We start from the raw sequence: 24178 nt of genomic DNA on the forward strand, positions 1-24178 counted from the left end.
GATCTACCACAAACATATACTGTCCTGCTATTAGCTCTTTCAAAGTGCCTTTGCCTTTTCATTGAGTCTCTGCAAATCCTAATACTCTATGTAATGTTTTGGGATACTTGTAAACATCCCAACACACCATTGGAATGCTGTCGACAAGAGATGCTTGTGAGTAAATTGAATAAGTATAAATGTAGTGGGAAAGGGAAACTGTATTTTTCCTTTCTTGCATGCAGTGAATGTGGAGCTGTGGTGGAGCTGGCAAGATGGGGGCCAGTAAAAATAGTATTACAACCACTAGTCGTGCAGGAGTCATTTGTGCCATAGTGCAGCAAGTGCCTGAATCCAAAAGCCATGGATTAAATGGCACACCATCAAGGGCATAATGAACAATTGGAGAGTGGTAGTCGTTTTTCTGGTTTTTCTCTCAGGTCCTACAGTATGCATGTACAGACATTTGAATGTACTCACGGGAGCAGTATTATAATAGCAATTGTTAGTTGTGTTGTGAAAAGTAATAATGAAAATGTTGTGTAAAATATACCTCTGTTTGTGAGAAGTGTGGCTATTTATTTAGTAGCACAACAGAGAAAACTTGACAAAGCATTCCAGGGATCTTCACTGCAATTGAATCGACAGGGAGGTGGCACGGAAGGATCCAGACCACCGAGAGGATAAAGGTAATACTACTTTCATCTGGTGGTGTATTGGTGTAGGCAAAATATTGCCCTTTTATATCACCCAGGGACACAACTTCCAGCTAGTGCTGGTATAAGACCCACCGCAAATCTTACAAAATAAACAACAGCAGGAAAGGAGGGAAGAATACACCCCATCTGATTTTAGTTAGCTGGTATTCCCTTTCCACAATCTGTAATCTTCCAGTTTGGCATAATCCTTGTACATTCCACGTCACAATATAGTGTATATTCTTTTGAATATTCATAGTTTTGCAGCTGTCTCCCCCACCCCACCACAAGAACTGACTGGGGGATTGTTTATATCTCTGGGCTGTTTAAAGGCAGGTAACTCAATGATGGGTTTTCTCGAGAACAAATAAAATCAGTAGGGTGGCTGCTTTTTGCCTTCCCCTTGTAGCGGTTCCGCCTGCTATATTTCTTCGTTTGTTGCTCTTGGTGTCGACGTACTGCGTTGCTACACTGGTTGAAAAATGAGGTTTGTAATTTGGACGCTGACTATGGTAAATCATGTAGCCAACAGATGCACAGTTATGGTTCATTGAATTTTACTTTCGCCTTGCACAATCCCCGAATAATACAGTTATACATGTATGGCCAGTGCGCTACTGTTTAAAATTGTCGTAAGCTTCATTAATAGTTTGCAGGCGAACATCCACATACGGCTACAATAATTTCCTGTTGAACATCTATGAGCAGTAAAACCTAACCACACAGTTAACATTTCACAGTTCTTGAAGAATACACGGGTACGAATGGAAACAGACAATGTCACTGTCATTGGTATTACAACACTTGTTTCACACTTAATTTGAAGCATTGTCGTCATTCTAAACAACATAGGTTCCTAGTCTGAAACTCGGCCGTGGACGGACTGTCTCAGGATCAAAACTCAGGCCCTTATATATCACAATAATAGGTATTGAATCTATACATTGCTTAAAGTTAAATTTACAGAAATTACAATTAAAACTTAACTCACTAAATTAACTGAGAACATCGAAAAATTGGTTCTTTTTAATAGTTTCTTTAACTGCAAGAGTTAGGTCGAATTATTTGTTTAAATCATGAAATTAACAAATATAAGTATGCAAACAATACTTTGGACAAAACTGTTAATTATATTGGAATTAATTAAGGGCTGCCTTTGCTAACATGTTTTCGAATAGAGCCATATAAATACTTTAAGATTACTAGCATTTCGTCTTACAAATGTTTACAATTATTACAGAATTCATATTTGTTTATATGTCAACAATATAATTTAAGTTACAAAACAATTACTGATTTCACCCTACAATGAACGATACTAACTAGGAATAGTCAAAATAAATTAGAAAATCGATTACATACCTGAAACTAAGCACAAAATTAGATCTGGTATTAAATTCTTTAAAACTGAAGGCCAATCTTTCTCTTTTATGAAAATGCATATTATATTTACATATATTAATGGTAATTAGTTAAAACTAAAATAACGAATTTTAAGGAGGCAGATGGCAAAACAGGGAAATTAAAAATATCCCAGCTTGCTTCATCACACCCTGTCACTTGGAAATACAAAGAAAAACAAAGTACTACGTAGAAATGGTTAGTATCTGTGGTAAGGTCACGGTCCATCCCTGATAAGACAATACAACAAACTATGAGCTCAAGTAGGCAGGGTCACTAAACCCTTGAAATAGGACTGTCCTTCACTGGGATTGTGAAGAAATTCCTACCCAATACCACTTTCTTTTGCATACAAATATAAAAAATGTACACATTTTTAGTTACTGGCATTGCACATAATATGGCAAAGCTCAATTTTGAAAGATAATGTATGCAAGATTGTTTCTGCAAAATAAAACATGCGTAAAACATGACTTATTATTGTGCTTAATACACTAGTGCCACGGCAACTGTGCGGTTGAATGATCTGTATAAGATACACACTACATAATACAACCATAGAACCCAGCACCTTTTGTGTGTGTGTGTGTGTGTGTGTGTGTGTGTGTGTGTGTGTGTGTGTGTGTGTGTGTGTGTGCGCGTGCGTGCACGCACTAACGCGGAAGAGTGGTGGGGGGGATGATACACACACTTGTTGTTTGCAAGCTATAATTCAAAAGCTGGTATAATGTGACACTTTAACGTGGCTGTTTAGGTGGGTGGGTGTTTTTTAATGTAGCTGCGGCAAAATAATGGTGGAGATCAGGTCTGAACTACATCATTTATGACACTGACAACTTCAGCAAGCAGTTACACAGTAGCTGTTAACAAATGCTTTATGTTGTGCACTGATTGTTGTTTTCTTTCTCATTTTGAAATGAGTGAAGAGACTAATTTCGGTTCATCACGGAGATCAATTACCACCCTCACAACAGCAAATGGGATAGATGATAGCTATCAACAAATGTAATTTCTGCTTTTGCAGAACACATAACATGGGTATAGATTGACTGCCCTGAAATGGGAGGCGAGGCTTGTTCTCCCGCACTACACCTCACCCCTCTGGCAGTCGTAATTCTAGTTTGTTTATGCTCACAGCCGACTGCCAGTTTATAGTATCTGCACTATACAAACTGGAAGCAAAACCAGTCAAAGTATTTTGACTACAAAGTATTTTGACTACAAAGTATTTTGACTACAAAGTATTTTGATCACACTGAAAGTCTTCCCTTAACATGCGAATAGAGTTATTTTCCATTCTAATTCTATGCTAAGTACCTTGTTGGTTCTATCTGTAGCATTCTCACATATGGGCTGCATGGCTGTGAGTGCACATGAAAGGTTGAACTCTATATTCTGCAGATTTTTTAATCATTGTGTGGGGAAAGAAAAAAAAGAGTCAAGAAACAGCTTACATCAGTGAAGCATTCTGTTAGCCAGTGGGAAAATGCCACAGCTTCTCAGACATAAACAATCATTTGTTGAAAGCTTAAATAGAGCCAAAAGAAGAAAACAAGTAAAGACCATTTTGGAAGAAACTGTGGGACCATTTTGGAAGAAACTGTGGAAGTTTTTCCAAAAATAAACACTCCAGACAAAAACCTCCACAATCAGCACTTTTTTTAACAGTCAATCTAATGCTTCATCTTCATCTTCAGGCGTGTTACATGATAACCTTTTAAATCTGTGTGTCTCATCATTTTGCCAAATATAGAAATGAATTCTGCCCAAAATATAAATCACATCCAGAAAGTAATTTTCCCTATTTTTCTAAAACAAAAACAACATATTTACGTGGAAAACTGTATTGGCGACAGGTACAGCAATGTTTGAGCTATTTCTTGACATAGTCACCAGAAGAATTGAGACACTTATCATATCATGGGATCAACTTTTTTATTCCTGTTCATAAAAGTCTGTCCCCTGAGAATGGAACCAGTGTGACATTCGTCTTCAGCTCTTTGTCACTGTCAAAATACTGGTCGGAGGACAGGAATTTCTTGAGGTGCAAGAAAAGATGGAAACCACTGGGAGCAAGATTGGGACTGTATGCTGGATTGTCAAACAGCTCCCAACTGAACTTCTGCAAAACAGTTGCTGAGCACCAAGCTGTATGGGAATGAGCACTGACATACAGCAGCACAACACCTGCAGTAAGAATTCCACACTTCTTTTTCTGAGTGGCATATCAGAGTTTCTGCATCGTTTCACAATAACAGTCAGTGTTCACTGTTTCACCTATGGGTAGGAAGTCAATGATCAGAATGCCCTTCCTGTCCCAGAACACTGTGCACATCACTTTCTGTACTGACACAGTCTGTTTGAATTTCGTCTTGACCAGAGATCCACTGTGACGCCACTGCATCGACTGCTGCCTGTTTTCCAGGGGCAAGTGAGAAATCCATGTCTCATCGCCTGTGATGATCCTCGAGAAACTCATCGCCATCATCATGATACCACTGCAGAAATGTCAGTACTGCTCCAAAAAGTTTCATTTCATGCTCGAGTGTCAGATCTTTTGCATCCACCTGGCACACAATTTCTTGAACAGCAGGTGCTTAGTGACAATTTCAAACAACAAGGATCACGACATCTGCAGAAAATGGCTGCTGAGCTCCATAATCGTGAAGCAACAGTTCTCCACAGTTCTCCAAAAGTTCTGCCACAACAGCTCTATCAGGTGATCATTGATGAGGGACAGTTGCCCAATGGGCTGTTCATCATGGACACTACGACAACCTTCTGAAAAAAGCCTACACCGGCGATGCACCATCTATTTGCTCATGATATTGGCCCATAGATCTTACAATGAAATTCGATGGGTATTATGTTTTGTGCATTAAGAAACCTTATCACAGATCAAACCCAGCAGCCGGTGGCAGAACGAATAAGAGATGCCACTTCAGGGCACAAATGCCACAGTATTGCCACCAGGCAGATTTGTTGTGCATGTGCAATTTTCCCTGCTAAATACATCTACTTTAAAGGAAACAACACTAGAAATCTTAATTTCTGGATACACCTAGTAGATGTGAATTTTGCCAAAAACAGATGCTAGAATTCCAGCTCCCTATTCAAAACACACAAAAACTGTATTTACTGCAGCTAGCCAGTTTCCTTTATATTCATAACTGATGACATGCAATGGGTGCACAGTTTTTCTAACAACACAATTGTACAGTAAATGTGTCATGGAGAACAATTCTTAGAAGTTCTGGTTACTATTAATGTAGTTCACGAATGGCAGAATGCCGGCTAGCTTTAATCCTATCTGCAACTTAAGAACAATTTCATTGACAGTGAATATATGTTAGTTTCTATTCCTTTCAACATAAGAATATGAAATACAATACAAACTGTAACAACAGAAATAATCAATATTTGGCAATATAATATAATTGGATAGATAAAACAATCTACTCACCAAATAGTGGCAGGAGAACACACACATAAAAAAGGTTTTACGTATGCAAGTGGCTCCTCCTTTCGGCAGAAGGGTCGAAGGGGAAGGAAGAGGGGTAAAGAAATAGAACCAGAGAGGTTATGGAAGGGGTTAGAGTTTGGGAAAGCCACCCAGAACCCTCGTCAGGGAAGATGTACCAGACGAGATGAGAAGGAAACACTGGTTGTTGGGGACTGCACCACATGAGATTTGAAAACCTGAGAGCTTAATGGTGGAAGACAGGGTAATACGCAAGACAGAGATTACTGCTAAAACATCATGCACAAATTAATAAGAGTTGGAAGCTAAGTTCACTGTGTGTAACAGAGGTGGCAGGGGGATGGCGAAAAATTGACAGGCCAGAAATTGAATGATGCAAAAAAATTAAAATGGAGTGAAGAAAGGAGCAGTTCCTGTGAAGAAATGCTGAGATGGGAAAAATTAACATAAATTGGGGCCAAGCGGGTGCAAGAACTATGGCCACATTGTAGAGCTAATTTTCACCTGTGGAGTTCTGAAAAACTGGTACCTGGGGGAAGAATGGGGATGGCATGTGTGGCGAAACAAGCACCGGGATCACAACACTTATCAATTCTTAACACCATAAACAAAAACAGAGGCAAGGTCTAGTTAAAAAAAAAAAATAAAAAAAATGAGAAAACTCAAATTTATTGCCGTAACTTGTTTCTGGTATGCAATATTGTAAGAAGAAGAAAAAGAAGAAGAAGAAGAAGAAGAAGAAGAAGAAGAAGAAAGAAAGAATGATCATGTTAATCAGTTTCTGCAAAGAGAATACCTTACAATTGATAAAGCTGTTTGAAACATTCAAGTCCTTTTGATCTTTCTGAAAACTTCCAGAGACTCTTGTAACTCTGAAGATATTTCTGAGGCCAAATTGCTTGAAGATAATGAGGTATCAATGGTATTCCCAGAAAAAAGGATCAGAAGAAAGAAAAAAAATGACCAATGAGCTTTGTGAGGATGAAGTAGCCAAACATTCACAGGAAGATTTGACAGAGTGATAATGGAGCTGAGTACCCGGTTTACTGCACTGGAGAACATTAGTGCAAAATTTAATTTTCTGTGTGGTGTCCAAATTCAAGAAATGGAAGTGGAGGACTTAAAAACCAAAGTAGCAGAACTGTCTGATATCTATGCAGAAGATCGAAACAAGGAAGAATTTATTTTTTAAATTGAAATTTTCAAACACCATGCCCTGGTAATAGAGAGACACTTGCAAAATGCCACTGCATCATCCACATTACATTTGATTTATAAAAATAAATTGGTAGAGGGCTATCCCAACATTAAGAATATTCCTTACCATACCAGTTCCTGTTTCCTCTGGAGAAAGAAGTTTCACTTGAGGAGCAGACTGCTCAACAAAGATTAACAAATCTCAGTATAATCTCCACAAACAAGCTATTTCCGTAAACTATGATGATATCAAATATTTTTGTAGCCAAAAAAGCTCGGAAAGCAAAGTTTTAGATTGATTATTATGGTATATTCTTGTATATTTTAAAATTGTTTCTGTTTGTTTTCTTTGACCTTAATTTATTTAATAAAATAAGTTAATGTTGTCAGATACTGACATTTATTTTGAAATATATTACCCAAATTACTCTAAAACATTTTTGATTTTTATGAGTAGGGGCGAAAGAAGGTGTGGCAAATTTAAGCTTGCCCCCTTCATAGAACTCCTAGATCCGGCCCTGGTAATATGTTCAGTGGTTCAATTATGTTGAAGATTGGTAGTAGCAGATTCAGACACCAAGTGTCACACAGGTACACATTTCTGAAAATTATTATAGTGATATGTGGTTCCAAACAGTCTGATGCCAAATCAAATGCGAAGCAAATGAACAGTTAATAAAAATCTTTCAAATAACTGAGGAACTTACAGTATCTATCAAAGCGCCTGCTTGCTGCAAATTTGTGGTACTGTCTGTCTGTTGGTAGCTGAGCAATGTTATGGATGCTGGAGACATTTTGGTCCGCTTGGTTTTAAAATGTGGTGCACGGTCAGGAGTTGCAGTCACATAATAAGTGGTGGCTTACTAGCTTCACTGCAAATGCTAGAGTAGAACTTTTTCTGTCACGCTGAGATGTACATGGTACACCCATACCCTAGAAAGAACCAACGAATGCTTTACAGAACTGTTGTAGACAGGACCTGTTTGTGCCACAGACTTTTCTGCAAAGACACTTTGAAATGTCTGGCACTTTAAGTCACCATACTTTAATCTTTCTCAAGTGCAGTCACCATTTTAGTTTTTGATCAAAAACGAAACTCATGAACCTGACTGTTTGGTTCATAGAAAGGCTAATTCTTCGTGTCAGCATATAAAATAAGTGATTTTTACAATTTCGTTTGATCTAATAAAGCAGAAAAAAAACATTTATGCATCATTTATTCATTCTTGGACAACATTTTCTGAGTTTTTTAACAAATTCAGTCATCATTAAGGCCCCCACCTGAGAAGTTAAAAGTTGCGCTGTCCAAAATGAGTTGTGTCCATGACAGAAGTCCTGCAGTCTGCAAATTTTATCTAAATTCAATAAACAATTTTCTTAATCTATATGATATTGTGCACAGAGTAATAGCAGAGGTTTTTTGAAATTAGACAAAATAATAATCTGTCAGACTTTTGAAAGAAAGATGCAGTTTTGTTGTGTATTTTTGGTCATGTTTCGTGCCGTAACTAATGAATAACAAAAATGCCTATTACTCCTTGCACACATAACCGAGGAGTAATAATTCAGCCAAATGTAATCCATTCCATCACCTTGAGATACTATGTAAGTAGGTGCAAAAATTTTGTAGAAAATTACAGCTAACCTAAAAAGACCTGCTAGGTTGTTTTTGAAAGACAGATGTTGAGTGTACAGAAAAGATTTTGGGCTTTTAAGCCCTTCCTTACATCTGATAAGAAAAGAGGATCAAGTAATGTGAGTGGTTGCTTATGAGAGACGTTCAATAAATAATACAACACATTCCAGAATGAGATTTTAGCTCTGCAGCGGAGTGTGCGCTGATATGAAACTTCATGGCAGATTAAAACTGTGTGCCCGACCGAGACTCGAACCCGGGACCTTTGCCTTTCACGGGCAAGTGCTCTACCATCTGAGCTACCGAAGCACGACTCACGCCCGGTCTCACAGCTTTACTCCTGCCAGTATCTCGTCCCGAGTTCGAGTCTCGGTTGGGCACACAGTTTTAATCTGCCAGGAAGTTTCAATACAACACATTGTTTTTCTGAAAGCAAGATGGTTTTGTTCAGGATTCCAATACATCATATTATTCTCCATTCTTTTGGCTACAAACCCTATTTTTCAACATAATCTCTGTTCAATGCAATGACCTTATGCCACCTTATTGCAAGGGACTGTCGCCAGCATGGTACCACCTTACTAGTCGATGTCAGAGCCATCATCTTGCTGTATCAATAACCTTTGCATCATCAATTGCAGTGCTTCTCTCATTGAGTCACACCAGGCATGTGGACTGGTGTGCAAACTTGTGTGAGGCCTTGTATTGTCATGGAGAAAGAGAAGTTTGTTTGCATTTTGGAATTATTGATCAGTGAGTATTTTCTTTTTCCTGTCTCCTGCCATGGTGATGAAAAGCAGATGACAGAAGGAACTGTAGTAGAGCTTTTCAGTTCCTCCATTTGATTTGATTTTCTTTGTCTTTGCCATAAGTCAGTGGTGATGACATTTCATACATAAATTATTTTATTCAACATTCTAAACAACAACTTTTTCAATTTTCATCCACCCTCCTCCATAATATTAAATAAACCTACACATCCTGTTCCAGATTTTGTACTTTCTGTTGATTACTAGGGTATCTGTATGTATGTATGTCGTAGTAAACAAAAACAAAAGTCTTAATTTCCATCTCAAAATTTCTGATAAAAATAACTGAAGTTCTGAAATGGTCCTGGTCAGCTATCTATGTGCTTCTTGAATCCATAGCTGTAGATATGAACAATGGACTGCTTATCCTTATGTCCAAAACAACTTTAAACTATTATATAACTCTCATATTTTTAAAAGACTTATTTGTGACAACCCCTTTCTGCATAAATGATTACCCTTTTCACTAACTGGATAGCCAGAACGAAATAAGTGATAAAGTGAAAATTTTTGAAGAGTTCTCTATAATGATTACCAGCACCTAAACAATTACATTTACAATGGCCTTAGAAAAGATCATGTTGTTTACTGGTGGACTTCACCTTCAAATATGGAAAGTGAATGAACATTTCAAGATTAACTAAAGGCCTGGATGAATCTTCTCTGAGAAAATTTCATACATGTGAATAGTTTCTGCAAAAACAATGCTACACTACCACGTATATGACTCCTGGAAATAGTTGACCCCCATTACACCTCTCAACTAATAAAAATCTCTGCTGAGAAAGCATGATGAACTTACTTTGCTGATGCCCAGGTCATTTATATATTTCCATACATCCTTTGATGAAGCATACGAAATATTTCTTGCTGCTATTGGCCCTCCTTTGCATTCCTTTGCAGCTTCAGTCTTGGTTAATAAAAACCTATAGCACTGCTGATTTAGCACATCAACGAACTCTGCTTCAAAATCCTGATCACAATACCAGGCTCCACCTGTGACTGAACGATCTGGCTCCAGATTATAAAGCATATAAACTTTTTTCTTGCTTGCCTGAAAAAATTAATTTCCGATACTCATTACAATGAATAGCAGAAATTGAAAGAGACATGAAGATACACATTAACTTCAACAAGATAAATAATTTCCAAGCAGTTTCAGATGTTCCACCACAATGTATATGTAACGTTTTTCATTCTACTCATCAAGAATTTTAAAAAAGTTTTCCCCACAAATGACAAGTCATCAAAATAATGCTGCTGCATCAACTTAATGAAGTAATGAAAATTAAACTTTGTTGTCATTCTTTCAAATCCTTTAGTGAGTAATAAAGCCACCAAAGAACAGGTAGTGCGCAGGGCCTAGTTTCATTCTTACACACAGCAAAGAGCAATCTATATATACTAAATGGAAAGAAAGAAGTTTTACAATCAAGAGGGGCAATAAAATCATGGATGAGCTTTATGATGCAATTATGACAATGTAATATTTCTCTAAATAAACACTTAAAATCCACAGAGATGCATAAACAAAACTTGTGTTCAGAATTGTAAAGTTTAAGAGACAGCAAAAGTAAGTTGGCAGGAACATACATGCTTATGATCTATAGCACAGGTGGGCAACTGGCAGCCCATGGATTACATCTGGCACACAATTGGCTTCAAACCAGCCAATGGAAGAAATTCTGGGTAAAAATAAAATGAGTACTCTCAAAAACACATATTTTGTTGCATAGTTTGTTGACTTGACATGACATGTCAAGAAAGGGATTCATTCATAACAGTTGCATTACTCCATCAACATTAACATCATGGACTCTGTACTTTTGACTTTATGTGCTAGTAGTATTTCTGTTATGTCATGATGAGACGGCCCACGACCATAAGTAAAAATGTGAATCAGACCCATGTGTCAACAAAGATGGACCATTCCTAATCTAGAGAGAAGTCATAAGTTTGAAACCAAGTCTCCGTAAAGATAAAAATGGGTACCAGATACATGATTTGATTTAGCAAAATAACACTTTGAATTGTGAGAAACAAGTATTTTACTTACAGATACCGATTTCACAGCTTTGATTAGTTTCTTATTTTCCAGGTTTTTCAATATCTTATTAAGCTGTGTGAGTATCAAATTGGATTTATGTCTTATATCTCTGATCCAGATTCCTTTGTTTCCAGCCTCTTCAATGATTCTGTAAACCACTTTTTCTTCATTGTCAGCACCTTTAACATTCTGATTTTTTGACGGGTCTTTCAATTTGTACAGTAGTGTTCCTTTTTGATTGAAGAGATCAAAAAATCCCTAGAAAAAAAATGGAAGCCATACCAAAAATGTTAACATAGTTCTAGGGATATAAGGTAAGAAGAGAATTTGTCAATCTTACAAATTTCTTAAATTAGCGTCTGACATTTTATTTTAACAACTGAACATTTCTGAAGATCAATAATTAAAGTAAAACAAGTTAAAATACAGCAATTTGCACTATTTAAAAAGAGAACAAGAATGTGCTGCCAAGAAAGCTCACCAATGACATCGGCTTTCAGTAAACAATAGTTAATTGCCTACAATAGCAAAATATCAATTATGGAAAGATTAGATTGCTACTCACTGTAAAGATGACACATTCCGAGGTGCTGGCAAGCACAATGAAAAGAGTGTTACATATTAAGCTTTCGGCCAATGCCTTCATCAGAAAAGAAAAACACACGCTGTTGTGTGTGTGTGTGTGTGTGTGTGTGTGTGTGTGTGTGTGTGAGGTGTTCTTGCGCTTCTGAATGTGTGTGTTTAAAGTAGATGACTCACTGAAAGGCAGAAGTGCTGCATCATCTACAGGTACCCAAATAAAAGGTACAAAGCTTAGTTAGCTTTCAGAATGCACTTCCTTTTTCAAGCTTGTAGGAAAAGCATGTGCACACACACACACACACACACACACACACACACACACACACACGTCTGTCTCCATACATTGTGCTCTGTCAACAGCCACCTCTTTCCCACCCCACAGTGAGTGAGGTAGGGTGAGGGATGTAGAGAGGGGGGGAGGCAGGGAGAGGGTTGGAGGTTAGCGTCTAGCGGCTTGCAGAAAAGTGGGGCACCATCTGGAGGCTAACTAGAGGTGCAGGTACAGGGGGCAGATTGCAGAGGGCTGGGCACGTGATTTCATAGACTAGGGCTTGAGATAACAGCATGCAACTAGCTGATGTGGGGACACAGATTTTGGGGGGGGAGGGGGGGGCAGTGAGTTACCTTATTTTAGGCCAGGCATGTTAGGGGGCAGTAGGGGGCAGAGGATGCACTATACGGAGATCTCCCATCTGTGCCGCTCAGAGAAGCTGGTGGTGGTGTGGAGGATCCAGATGGTACATATTGTGAGGCAGCCATTGAAATCTCGCATGTTGTGCCCTGCTGTATGTTGTGGCACTGGGTGGTTGACCTTGTTTTTGTCAAGGGTTTGGCAGTAGTCATTCATTCTACTTGACAGCTGTTTGGTTGTCATACCAATGAAAAACACTGTGCACTGGTTTCAGCAGAGCCCAATCCACCCACCCAGCACCACCTTTTCCAGTTCCGTCACAGATTTATCCTACTCCATCAGAGGTCAGCCAGCTGTTATATACCAGCTCTGTTGCAACCACTGCACAGTGTTTTACATTGGTATGACAACCAATCAGCTGCCAACTAGAATAAATGGCCACTGCCAAACTGTTGCCAAAAACAAGGCAAACCACACAGTGGCACAACATGAAGCAGAGGACAACATGCAAGATTTCAATGGCTGCTTTACAACCAGTGCCACCTGGATTCTCCCCAGCACCACCAGCTTTTCTGAGCTGTGCAGATGTGAGCTATCTTTACAGCACATCCTTTGTTCTCGTAATCTTCCTAGCCTAAACTGAAGGTAGCTCACTGCCCTAACCCATCCCCAACACAATAGTGAGCATGAGTGCGCACGCATGCGTGCGTGCGTGTGTGAGTGTGTGTGTGTAAGAAAGTGCATTCCGAAAGCTAGCTGAGCTCTGTCCCTTTTGTTTGTGTACCTATCAACAACACAGTGCTTCTGCCTTTCATGAGTAGTTTTCTTTATTCCCAAATAATTCGTTATTCTCAACCAGAACTACCCATACACTATTATACCTGCCTGTGTTTTTCTTTTCTGATGAGGGCTTTGGCCGAAAGCTTAATGTGTAAGTCTTTTTCGTTATGCCAGTATGCAACTCAATGTGTCATATTTACAGTGAGAAGCGATCTATCCTTTCCATAACTGTTAAAACAAACATAAGCACCATAAGTAGATAATATGAAGACTTACTGAATACTGTTTGTTGACATAAATTTGTACAGTAGTTACTGTATCAGATTACTAAAATGTTGATTAAAGTATATTTGCATGATAATTGAGACTCCTGTTGTTTGGTGTAATGGACAAAATTTTGTTTGTGATTCAAATTTTACTGGAAGATCAGCAATTTCAATGTAAGATCAGCTATGGATGGAGCATCAGAGTTCAAATATTGGCTGACAGTGTCTAGCCACAAGACAATAGCTAAACATCTGTGTGGACAAGAGTGCATCCACAAGTCTTATTTGCATGTGGAGTATTAAAATTTTGTAAACTTTAACTTGTCCCATATACTCGAGCTCTAATGGTATGATTGTCCATATACTATTATACCTGCAATTGTGTTTTTCTTTTCTGATGAAGGCTTTGGGCGAAACCTTAATCTATAAGTCTTTTCGTTGTGCCTGTATGCAACCAGGGTTGCCACAAGTTTCCCCAAGTGAAATTTCCTGATAGTTAACTGATTTCCAGACAAGTCTTAGCATTTTTCCCTGACAAATTTTGAGGGTTAGATGTAAGAAAACTATCTTTGCAGCTATGGTACAAGAAACAATCTTGCAAATGAGGAAATACCTAAAAAAAAAAAACTTGCAAGTAGATGGCGTTTCTTGATGTGAGCAAAAATCTGAAGTACTAACATCAACATCTTTTGTAATGAGCTGTTTTTGAATGAAGAAAGCAAGCCAAATGGTATGTGTTTTTCATTAAAACCACTGATGTTATTTAATTACAACAAAACATAGCACATTTGGTGACAAAAATGTGCATTTCCTTGGAGTCACAAGCTTCTTGAAAGAAGTGTGTAAAAGAGGAAGAAGAATAACAATAAGGTGGGAAGAATTGAGTAAACCAACACTGTAGGTGACCACCGATAAAAATCTGGTTCTACTATATTCATTATTGTTGGTTATTACCCACTGTGTCATCTATTATCTTACAGGTATTTTGTGATTTTTCTTTTGAGAAATATATAAGTATATAGCATACAAACTGTCAGCGACTGACACAATTTTCTTCTTCTTACCGTTCATAATTTCTAACACATAAACTACTTTTTGAGTGCCAATATATACTAGAACAAATAAAACGTCGTTAAAATGCCACACTGTACAATGTACTTGTGATGAGACAGTTGCAATTCCTGAAATCCATTGCCCATGGCCTCTGGCATGCTGAGGAGCACCGCAGTCCTGGATCCGTAAATAAACCATGAAAATCCGCTCCATTACGCCACACACAAACTGACCCGGTCTGCAGGCAGATCGGAGAGACTATATCCAACAGGCAGGGCCTGCACATTAGTGGAAACCGAATGAGTTTAGATAGGCATCGACTGAGACAAAAATGACATTTTTCCAGTGTTTTTTTTTTTTTTTTTTTTTTCCCCCCCCCCCCCCCTTATGTATGTGAAATCCCCTTACATTCCCTGATTTCCAGAACCTGTGGCAACCCTGGCAATTCAACATGTCATATTTACAGTGAGTAGCAATCTATCCTTTCCATAACTGTTAAAACAAACATAAGCACCAGAAGTAGATAATATGAAGATTTACTCACTACTGTTTGCGGACAAAAATTTGTGTGATAGTTACCTCCACATAAAAATGTCAAAGACTATATCAAATTGCTAAAACATTGATTAAAGTATATTTGTGTGATAATTAAGACTCTTGTTGCTTGGTGGAATGGACAAAATTTTGGGTGTCATTCGAATTTTCCTGGAAGGTCAGTGATTTCCACATAAGATCAGCTGTCGAAGGATAAGGGATCAAATATTGACTGATAGTGTCTAGCCAGTAGACAATAGCTAAGCACCTGTGTGGGCAAAAGAAATGAGATCTGCATACAAGGGTCTTATCTGCATCTGGAGCATTAAAATTTTGTAAACCACTTTAACTTGTCCAGTATACTTGAGCTCTAATGGTATGATTGTCCAAGTCTAACATTTTTGTCTGCTGAAATCTGATCTCATTATAGACATTCTGTTCACAAAGAATATCAAGGTCAAATGAAGTCATGTTACAAGCTGCCATCACATATTGCACAGGTTTAAAGTTAGCCATAATGTTTACTTAACAAGTTATGTTAATTCATCACAGTCCTTTTAATCTGCTATGCTTCTCAGTGTAATAGTGCTGCACCGAGTACTTTTAAATATATTTAAGACTTTGTTGATAGGTGCACTGATTTTTTATAACTAAAACTATTTGTATTGTGTGTCATATCACAAACAGGAGTCAACAAATGAAGTGAAGAGCCCAATGGCTGTTTGTTTTGATTTGCTTTAGGGTGCAAAAACAACTGGCGCATTATGCACCCACGTCAAAACTACAGAACACGAAGACAGAGAGGACTTATAAAATGACTATACATCAATCCACGGGGACGTGGAGAAAGGGCTACAAAAGATACCATACGGAAACAGAGGTCCAAAACTAAAAATTAAATGGCCTTCACCATATTGCTTTGATCGATAAAAAGTACATTGCGGTCGACAGCTCGCGCATCATTTGCTAAAATGGCTGATAATTCAGACGGTGAAGCCAAACAGGAATGTAAACATTTAAAATACGGGCAGTCCATCAGGAAGTGGCAGACAATTGAAACTCTGGGGAAATGTGTACAATGTAGTGGGGGAGTGCCACAGGACAGAGGAAGGGGTGGAACTGTTAAAAGAACTAGTGAATGACATCCAGCAAGCTTTTTTTATTACCCTGAAGAACGCGACAACACTTTGCACGCATATGTTTATAATGAATGCAGTTTGCCATCATAGGATGATGGTTAAAAATGCAGATAGTACATCTCAGTGCACAAATTGCTTTGAGACATGCCTCAGTCCACCAAGGGACTGGAACACTGTGTGGTAAAGACGAAGTGAAATGAATGGAACGTTCTGCAGCAGTCAGGATAACGTTTGTAAGGTATTCCACCTGGTCGTCACAACTGGGGAAATCTTTTTCATCAAAGGTCGCTAGGGAGGAGTAAAGCCACCAGTCAGCCTTAGTAAGCTGCCATTTGGGTGTACACACAGGTGGGGTAGGAGTCAGTAAATTAACAGCACATGGGAAATGGCTGCTCGAGTAGGTTCCAGAAAGAGTGGACCACTCAAGACGAAGGGCAAGCTGGGCAATGGAGGAGGATAGGTCCAAATGGGAATAGGTGTGCGAGGAGCCGGAAAGGAATGTGCATGCTCCAGTGTTAAGGCAGAAGAGGTTGAGCTGATTATGAAGATCAGCCAAGAGGGCACCTCTCTGACAGGTTCTGGGAAAACCCCAAAGGGGATGATGAGCATTCCAGTTGCCGAGCAGCACAAATGGGGGAGGTAGCTGCCCAATAAGCTGAAGGAAATCAGCCCTAGTGACACTGAACGACGGAGGGATATAAATGGTACAAAGGGAGAAAGGCAAGTGAGGAAGGAAAAGGTGAACTGCAACAGCTTGAAGATGGGTAGTCAGGGAGATGGGTTGACTATTGATCATCATCCTGTATGAGCAGCATGATGCCCCCATGAGATGGAATGCCGACCTCAGGGGCAAGATAAAAACGAACTGGGAAGAAATGTGGAAGCTCACAGCGGTCGTGAGGATGCAATTTTGTTTCCTGAAGGCAGAGTACAAGGGGACGCTGTGATACTAAAAGCAGCTGTAAATCCTCTTTGTGCAACCAAAAGCCACAAACATTCCATTGAAGGAGAGTCATGATGATGAAGAAATGAAGGGATGTCTCCTCGGCAGCTGCCGAGTGACAGTCTGCGAAGACTTGCTGCTACGGGGCACAGAAACAGCAGGATCCTGCTCCATGAGATCCACAGGAGCATTGGCTTGCCTGTGCTGTTGGTACGTAGAGTCCAACGCAGAAAAATGATTAGTGGTGTACACCGGCTACAGGGAGGTCGGCCGGGCTAAGGTATCACGTAGCAACGCCATTGAAGAGGATCTTTGAGTTGGGGGAGAAGACTGTTTGCCTTTCTTGGACTTCTTCAAGCCTTTCCAGTTAGCAGAGGAAGGCTCAGGTGTTGTTTGGCTGGAGGGATGTAGGAAGTCTTTCACAGGAGTGCTCCTCTTGTCCCTTCTGGCCTACTGGTTGTGTACTGTTTGATGGCTTGGTGCACAGCTGGACGGGATACGGCAATGCTACATTGACACCGGGTGATTTCACAACCTCAGAGTTGAATTTGAGGTGCCACATCTGCATGGCCATGTCCTTTATGGAGCGAGAGGTAACAAGAACAGAACTATAAGCGGCAGACGGGAGAACACAGGGTTTGCGGCTAGCCAATAACTTGCGAGCAACTGGGTAAGGCACTTTTCCCTTTACCCAAATCTCCTGGACAGCACGCTCATCAAGATACACGGCACAAACCCGAGAGGAGGCGGCATGGCTGCCATTGCAGTTGATACAGTGGGGAGAGGGAGGCGGATAATCGCCCTCATGTGCATCCCTACCACAGGTTACACATTTGGCTGGGTGTCGACACAACGTTCTAGTGCGGTTGAAACGATTACTCTGGTAGTAGCGCATTGGGTTCAGGGTGTACAGTCAGACTGTGATAATTTCTTAGCCTGCTTTGATCTCGGACGGAATCACCACTCTATCAAAGATGGGAAAAAAATTGCAGGTGGCCACTAAGGAGAAATCTATCTTTTTCATCGCCAGAAGGAAGACAATGACACCCTGATCAGATATGTATGACTGGATTTCAGCCTCCATCAGACCGTCTAGCAGCCAAGTGTAATTAACACTATGGGAAGGATTCAGAGTTCTATGGGCCTCAACACGAACAGGATAAGCATGGAGAAGTGAGGCGGCAAGCAGTTGTTGAACTTGAGAATCAGAAGCAGTCTCCAAAAGCAAAGTGCCATTCTGTAAATGAGAGCAGGATTTCACAGGGCCAGCAATGGCATCAACACCTTTCTGAATAATAAACAGATTCACCATTGCGAAGGACTGACCGTCTTCAGTACGTGAAACCACGAGAAACTGTGGTGCAGCTGGAACGGTCTTTGAATCATTAGCCTCATTCTGTTTAAGTTCTGTAGACGTTGATTGTGAAGATGATTGTCTCATTGTGAGAAAATCCCCTGATTGCCAGCATCTCCGATGGCGTGCTCCTTCCAACTGGGGGCTCGTTTCACAAGGGAATGCACTCACCTTAGGTGATAACTGACACCTCAGGTCACAGCTCCCGAACATCTGACAGAGGGACCAATCAGTAGTTTGGGAAGATAGCAGCTCAGACAATCACCCCTCCCTGGGCCTGGCCTGTACCAGGAGGTACATGCGAACCCTACCTGTCAACTTTTTTTTTTTTTTTTTTTTTTTTTGGTTTTAGGGCGCAAAACTGCTATGGTCATTAGCGCCCGGTCCGTGACTTAGGAAACAGTAAAAAACCGAAATTGAAAACCAGAAGCAATGGGAACGAAAGTCATAAAATTGGAGAAACTAAAATCAGAAGGAAGGCTTAAAAATCCACTACAGAAAGGGGTTGGTTGTCCCCAAAAAAAGCTTCAAATGACTGACGTCATTTCACTGGCACTAATAAACTTGAGAATGCGGTTGGCTGAGCGCGTGTCATCTGCTAAAATCGATGATATATCAGGCGATAGCTGTAGACAGGAGCGTAACAGATTAAAATAGGGGCACTCAATTAAAAGGTGTCTTACCGTCCACAGCTGAGAGCAGTGGGGACAGAGTGGGGGAGGATCGCCGCTTAAAAGATTTCGATGGCTAAAAAGACAGTGCCCTGTTAAAATTACCTCCTCCCGATGACGTGTTCGGGAGGAAGAGGTCCAAGCACAAGGAAGAGTTTTCACGTCCCGCAATTTATTATGGGGAAGTGTCGACCAATGTGCTTCCATAAAAGAACAACTCGACGACATAAAACACTTCGTACATCGGTGAAGGGGATCAACTGAATAGCTGGCCGAAGAAGAGAGACTGCAGCCTTGGCTGCTGTATCGGCTGCCTCATTCCCACAGATACCAGTGTGTCCCGGGAGCCAGAGGAACGCCACCGAAACGCCCCCCATGTGGAGCAAGCGCAGACAGTCCTGAATCCGGTGGACCAGAGGGTGGACAGGGTAAAGAGCTTGGAGACTGAGGAGAGAGCTGAGAGAATCTGAGCAAATAACATACTGTATCCGCTGAGGGCGGCGGATGTAGTAGACAGCCTGGAGAACAGCGTACAGCTCCGCAGTATAAACCGAACACTGGTCGGGAAGCCGAAAGTGATTTGGGGTGTCGCCAACAATATAGGCACTCCCTACACCTAACGATGTTTTCGAGCCGTCGGTGTAAATAAATGTGGCGTCCGTCATTTGTGCACATAGAGCAGCAAATGCCCGACGGTAAACAAGTGAAGGGGTACCATCCTTGGGAAATCGACAAAGGTCACGGAGCAGGCAGATCCGGGGACGGAGCCAAGGCGGTGCTGTACCCCAAGTTGTCAAGGTGGTTTTAGGAAAGCGGAAGGAAAGAGAATGAAGCAGTTGACGGAAGCGGACTCCCGGTGGTAGTAGGGAGGAGGGGCGGCCTGCATACCCTACATCAAAGGAGGCGTCGAAAAAAAGGTCATGGGCTGGATTAGCAGGCATGGAAGACAGATGGCTAGCATAATGACTCAGAAGGACTGCTCGCCGATTGAACAGCGGAGGTTCAGCAGTCTCAGCATAAAGGCTTTCCACAGGGCTGGTGTAAAAAGCTCCAGACACTAAACGTAATCCACGGTGGTGGATAGAGTCGAGACGCCGAAGAATAGACGGCCGAGCAGAGGAGTAGACTATGCTTCCATAGTCCAATTTCGAGCGCACTAAGGCGCGATAGAGGCGGAGAAGGACCACTCAGTCCGCTCCCCAGGAGGTACCATTAAGGACATGGAGGGTGTTAAGGGATCGCAGACAACGAGCCGAAAGATAGGAAACATGGGAGGACCAGCACAGTTTTCTGTCAAACATAAGACCCAAGAATTTAGCGACGTTTGAAAACGGAAGGTTGACAGGACCTAGATGTAAGGAGGGCGGAAGAAACTCCTTACGTCGCCAAAAATTAACACAAACGGTCTTACTGGGAGAAAAACGGAAGCCGGTTTCGATGCTGCAAGAGTGGAGGCGATCGAGACATCCTTGAAGACGTCGTTCAAGAAGGCTGGTCCGTTGAGAGCTGTAGTAGATCGCAAAATCGTCCACGAAGAGGGAGCTCGAGACATCAGGAAGGAGACAATCCATAATTGGATTGATGGCAATGGCAAACAGTACAACACTCAGCACGGAGCCCTAAGGTACCCCGTTTTCTTGGGAGAAAGTACGGGAGAGAGTAGTGTTCACCCGCACCCTAAATGTGCGCTCTGCCATAAATTCGCGAAGAAAAAGGGGCAGCCGACCTCGAAAGCCCCAAGAGAACAGTGTGCGGAGGATGCCTGTCCTCCAGCAGGTATCGTATGCTCTCTCCAGATCAAAAAATATTGCTACTGTTTGGCGTTTCCGGAGAAAATTGTTCATGATATAAGTGGAGAGAGCAACAAGATGGTCAACTGCAGAACGATGCTTTCGGAATCCGCATTGGGCAGGTGTTAAAAGACTGTGGGATTCCAGCCACCACGCTAAACGGTAATTCACCATACGGTCCAAAACCTTACAGACATTACTCGTGAGAGAAATGGGGCGATAGCTAGACGGGAGATGTTTGTCCTTTCCAGGTTTCGGAACAGGAACGACGATAGCTTCCCGCCATCGTCTGGGTAAAGTACTGTCGCTCCAAATTCGATTATAAAGGCGAAGGAAGTAACGCAGACTATGGGTTGATAAACGCAGCAACATTTGGATGTGGATACCATCCGGTCCTGGAGCGGAGGAGCGAGAAGAAGAGAGTGCATGTTGGAGTTCCCGCATGGAGAAAACAGTATTGTAGCTTTCGCGATTTTGAGAGGAGAAAGCAAGAGGTCGCACTTCCGCTGCACGTTTCTTCGGGAGAAACGCTGGCGGGTAATTTGAAGAGCTCGAAATCTCAGCAAAGTGCTGACCCAACGAGTTAGAAATTGCGACGGGGTCCACTAATGTGTGTCATGCGCGACAGTGAGCCCAGAGACCGGGGAGAAACTAGGCACGCCTGAGAACTGTCGAAGCCGACTCCAAACTTCCGAGGAGGGAGTGAAGGTGTTAAATGAGCTAATAAAGACTTTCCAGCTTGCCTTCTTGCTATCGCGGATGACATGACGGCATCACGCTCGGAACAGCTTATAGCGGATACAGTTGGCCAAAGTAGGATGGTGGCGGAAAACGCGAAGAGCAAGTCGCCGCTCACGTATTGCATCATGGCATGCCTCGTTCCACCAAGGAACTGGGGGGCGCCGGGGCAATTCGGAGGTGCGTGGTATTGAATGTTCCGCAGCTGTAAGAATAACGTCGGTAATATGTGTGACCTCATCGTCGACGCTGGGAAAGTGACGGTCATCGAATGTCGCTAGAGACGAAAAAAGTGTCCAATCAGCTTGGGCAAACTTCCAGCGTCGCGGGCGCATGTATGGCAGTTGAGGCTGCAGTCTAAGGACACATGGAAAGTGGTCACTCGAGTGTGTATCATCAAGGGCGAACCATTCGAAGCGCCTAGCTAGCGGAACAGTACCGACCGCAAGGTCCAAATGAGATAAATTTGTCGTGGAGGCAGACAAAAATGTAGGAACCCCTTTGTTGAGGCAAACTAGATCCGCTTCGTGGAAGACGGCTAGCAATAGTGAGCCACGTGGACAAGGATGTGGAGATCCCCAAAGCGGGTGGTGGGCATTGAAGTCCCCAACCAGCAAACAGGGGGGGTGGAAGCTGACCAAGAAGATGAAGGAGATCAGCTCGTGCCATTGGTGTGGACGATGGAATGTATACAGTACAAAGACAGAACGTGTATCCGGAAAGGGAAAGACGGACGGCAACAGCTTGGAAGGAAGTGTTTAAATGGATTGGGTGATAATGGAGAGTTTCATGGAGAAGAATCATGAGTCCTCCAAGTGCTGGAGTGCCTTCAACAGAGGGGAGATCATATCGGACGGACTGAAAATGAGGGAGAACAAAGCGGTCATGGGGACGCAGCTTTGTTTCCTGAAGACAGAAGATGACCGGCGAGTAGGATCGTAAGAGGATCGACAATTCCTCCCGAATGGCGCGAATGCCGCGGATATTCCAGTGGATAATGGACATAGGGTGAACAGAAAATGGAGGAACGTGACCAAGGGTGCTGTCAACTCAACGACTGCTCAGAGCTTGCGACCGACAGCATGGAATTGCATTCAGTCGAAGGCAGAAGATCCTGATCCATAGGTTGGTCAGGAGCAGCTCCTGCCACCAACGATCGGCCAGTTGACCGGCCACCAGCAGTGCGCCTCGGCGACACAGAAGATGGCCGAGGGCGATTTCCGCCAGGTGGTGCTGTAGATGGGACACGCCTTGGCGGAGAAGGAGAGGAACTGTGTTTCTTCGTAGCCTTCTTAGAAGTATGATGTTTAGATGAAGGAGGAACCGATGGTTGTGAAGTTGCGGTACGTAAAAACTCTTCACGAGAATGCTCGTTTTTCGAAGACTTGGCGTCTGACTTTTGGGCTCGAGATTTAACAGAACCCGACGAAGGGTGAGCCATAGAGTGGGCAGGCGAAAGGGGTGAGGTTGAACGGGCGATCTTTGCGCTGGCCGATCTGACGACCGTGGTACTAAAGGTGAAGTCGCAAGTCTGCGTGGCCGCCTCCTTTGTTGGTCGAGGAGAAGCAAGGACAGCGCTGTATTTACCTTTCTGAGGCACGGTGGGCTGTCGACTGGCGAGTAACTTTCGAGCAGCAAAGGTCGACACCTTTTCCTTCACTCTTATTTCCTGGATGAGCTTTTCATCCTTAAAAACGGGGCAATCTCGAGAGGAGGCAGCGTGGTCACCCATACAGTTGATGCAGCGAGGGGATGGAGGTGGACAAGCACCCTCATGGGCATCCTTGCCACAAGTAACACATTTGGCCGGATTGGAACAGGACTGGCTGGTACGATTGAACCGCTGACATCGATAGCAACGCGTAGGGTTTGGGACATAAGGGCGAACGGAAATTATCTCATAGCCTGCTTTCATTTTTGATGGGAGTTGAACTTTGTCAAATGTCAAGAAGACAGTGCGGGTTGGAATGATGTTCGAATCAACCCTTTTCATAACCCGATGAACAGCTGTGACGCCCTGGTCAGACAGGTAATGCTGAATTTCTTCGTCAGACAATCCATCGAGGGAGCGCGTATAAACGACTCCACGCGAGGAATTTAAGGTACGGTGCGGTTCCACCCGGACAGGGAAGGTGTGGAGCAGAGAAGTACGCAGCAATTTTTGAGCCTGGAGGGCACTGTGTGTTTCTAACAACAGGGTGCCGTTCCGTAATCTGGAACAAGACTTTACAGGACCCGCAATTGCGTCGACACCTTTCTGTATAATGAAAGGGTTGACCGTGGAAAAGTCGTGACCTTCGTCAGACCGAGAAACAACAAGGAACTGTGGCAACGATGGAAGAACAGTCTGTGGCTGAGACTCAGTGAACTTACGTTTGTGAGCAGACATAGTGGAAGGTGAGGAAACCATTGCGGAAGAATCCCCCATGATTACCGGCGTCTCCGATGG

General features: G+C 42.1%; 1 protein-coding gene across 4 annotated transcripts in view; it reads right to left on the reverse strand.

The window, feature by feature from the left end:
* The window catches only part of LOC126482378 (DNA-directed RNA polymerase III subunit RPC6), a 77886-nt gene that overhangs the window by 18007 nt on the left and 35701 nt on the right, over positions 1 to 24178 (reverse strand). For 3 of the 4 annotated variants that reach the window (XM_050106476.1, XM_050106473.1, XM_050106475.1), the window contains exons 4-5: positions 11258 to 11506; positions 10004 to 10255 (exon numbers count right to left, since the gene is read on the reverse strand). In XM_050106476.1, the coding sequence (XP_049962433.1) occupies positions 10004 to 10255; positions 11258 to 11506 (501 nt within the window). Of the gene's footprint in view, positions 1 to 7463; positions 7690 to 10003; positions 10256 to 11257; positions 11507 to 24178 lie in introns of all 4 variants that reach the window. The other variant, XR_007587642.1, reaches the window with a different exon arrangement.

The sequence above is a fragment of the Schistocerca serialis genome, chromosome 5, assembly GCF_023864345.2.
Source record: "Schistocerca serialis cubense isolate TAMUIC-IGC-003099 chromosome 5, iqSchSeri2.2, whole genome shotgun sequence".
Lineage (NCBI taxonomy): Eukaryota > Metazoa > Arthropoda > Insecta > Orthoptera > Acrididae > Schistocerca > Schistocerca serialis.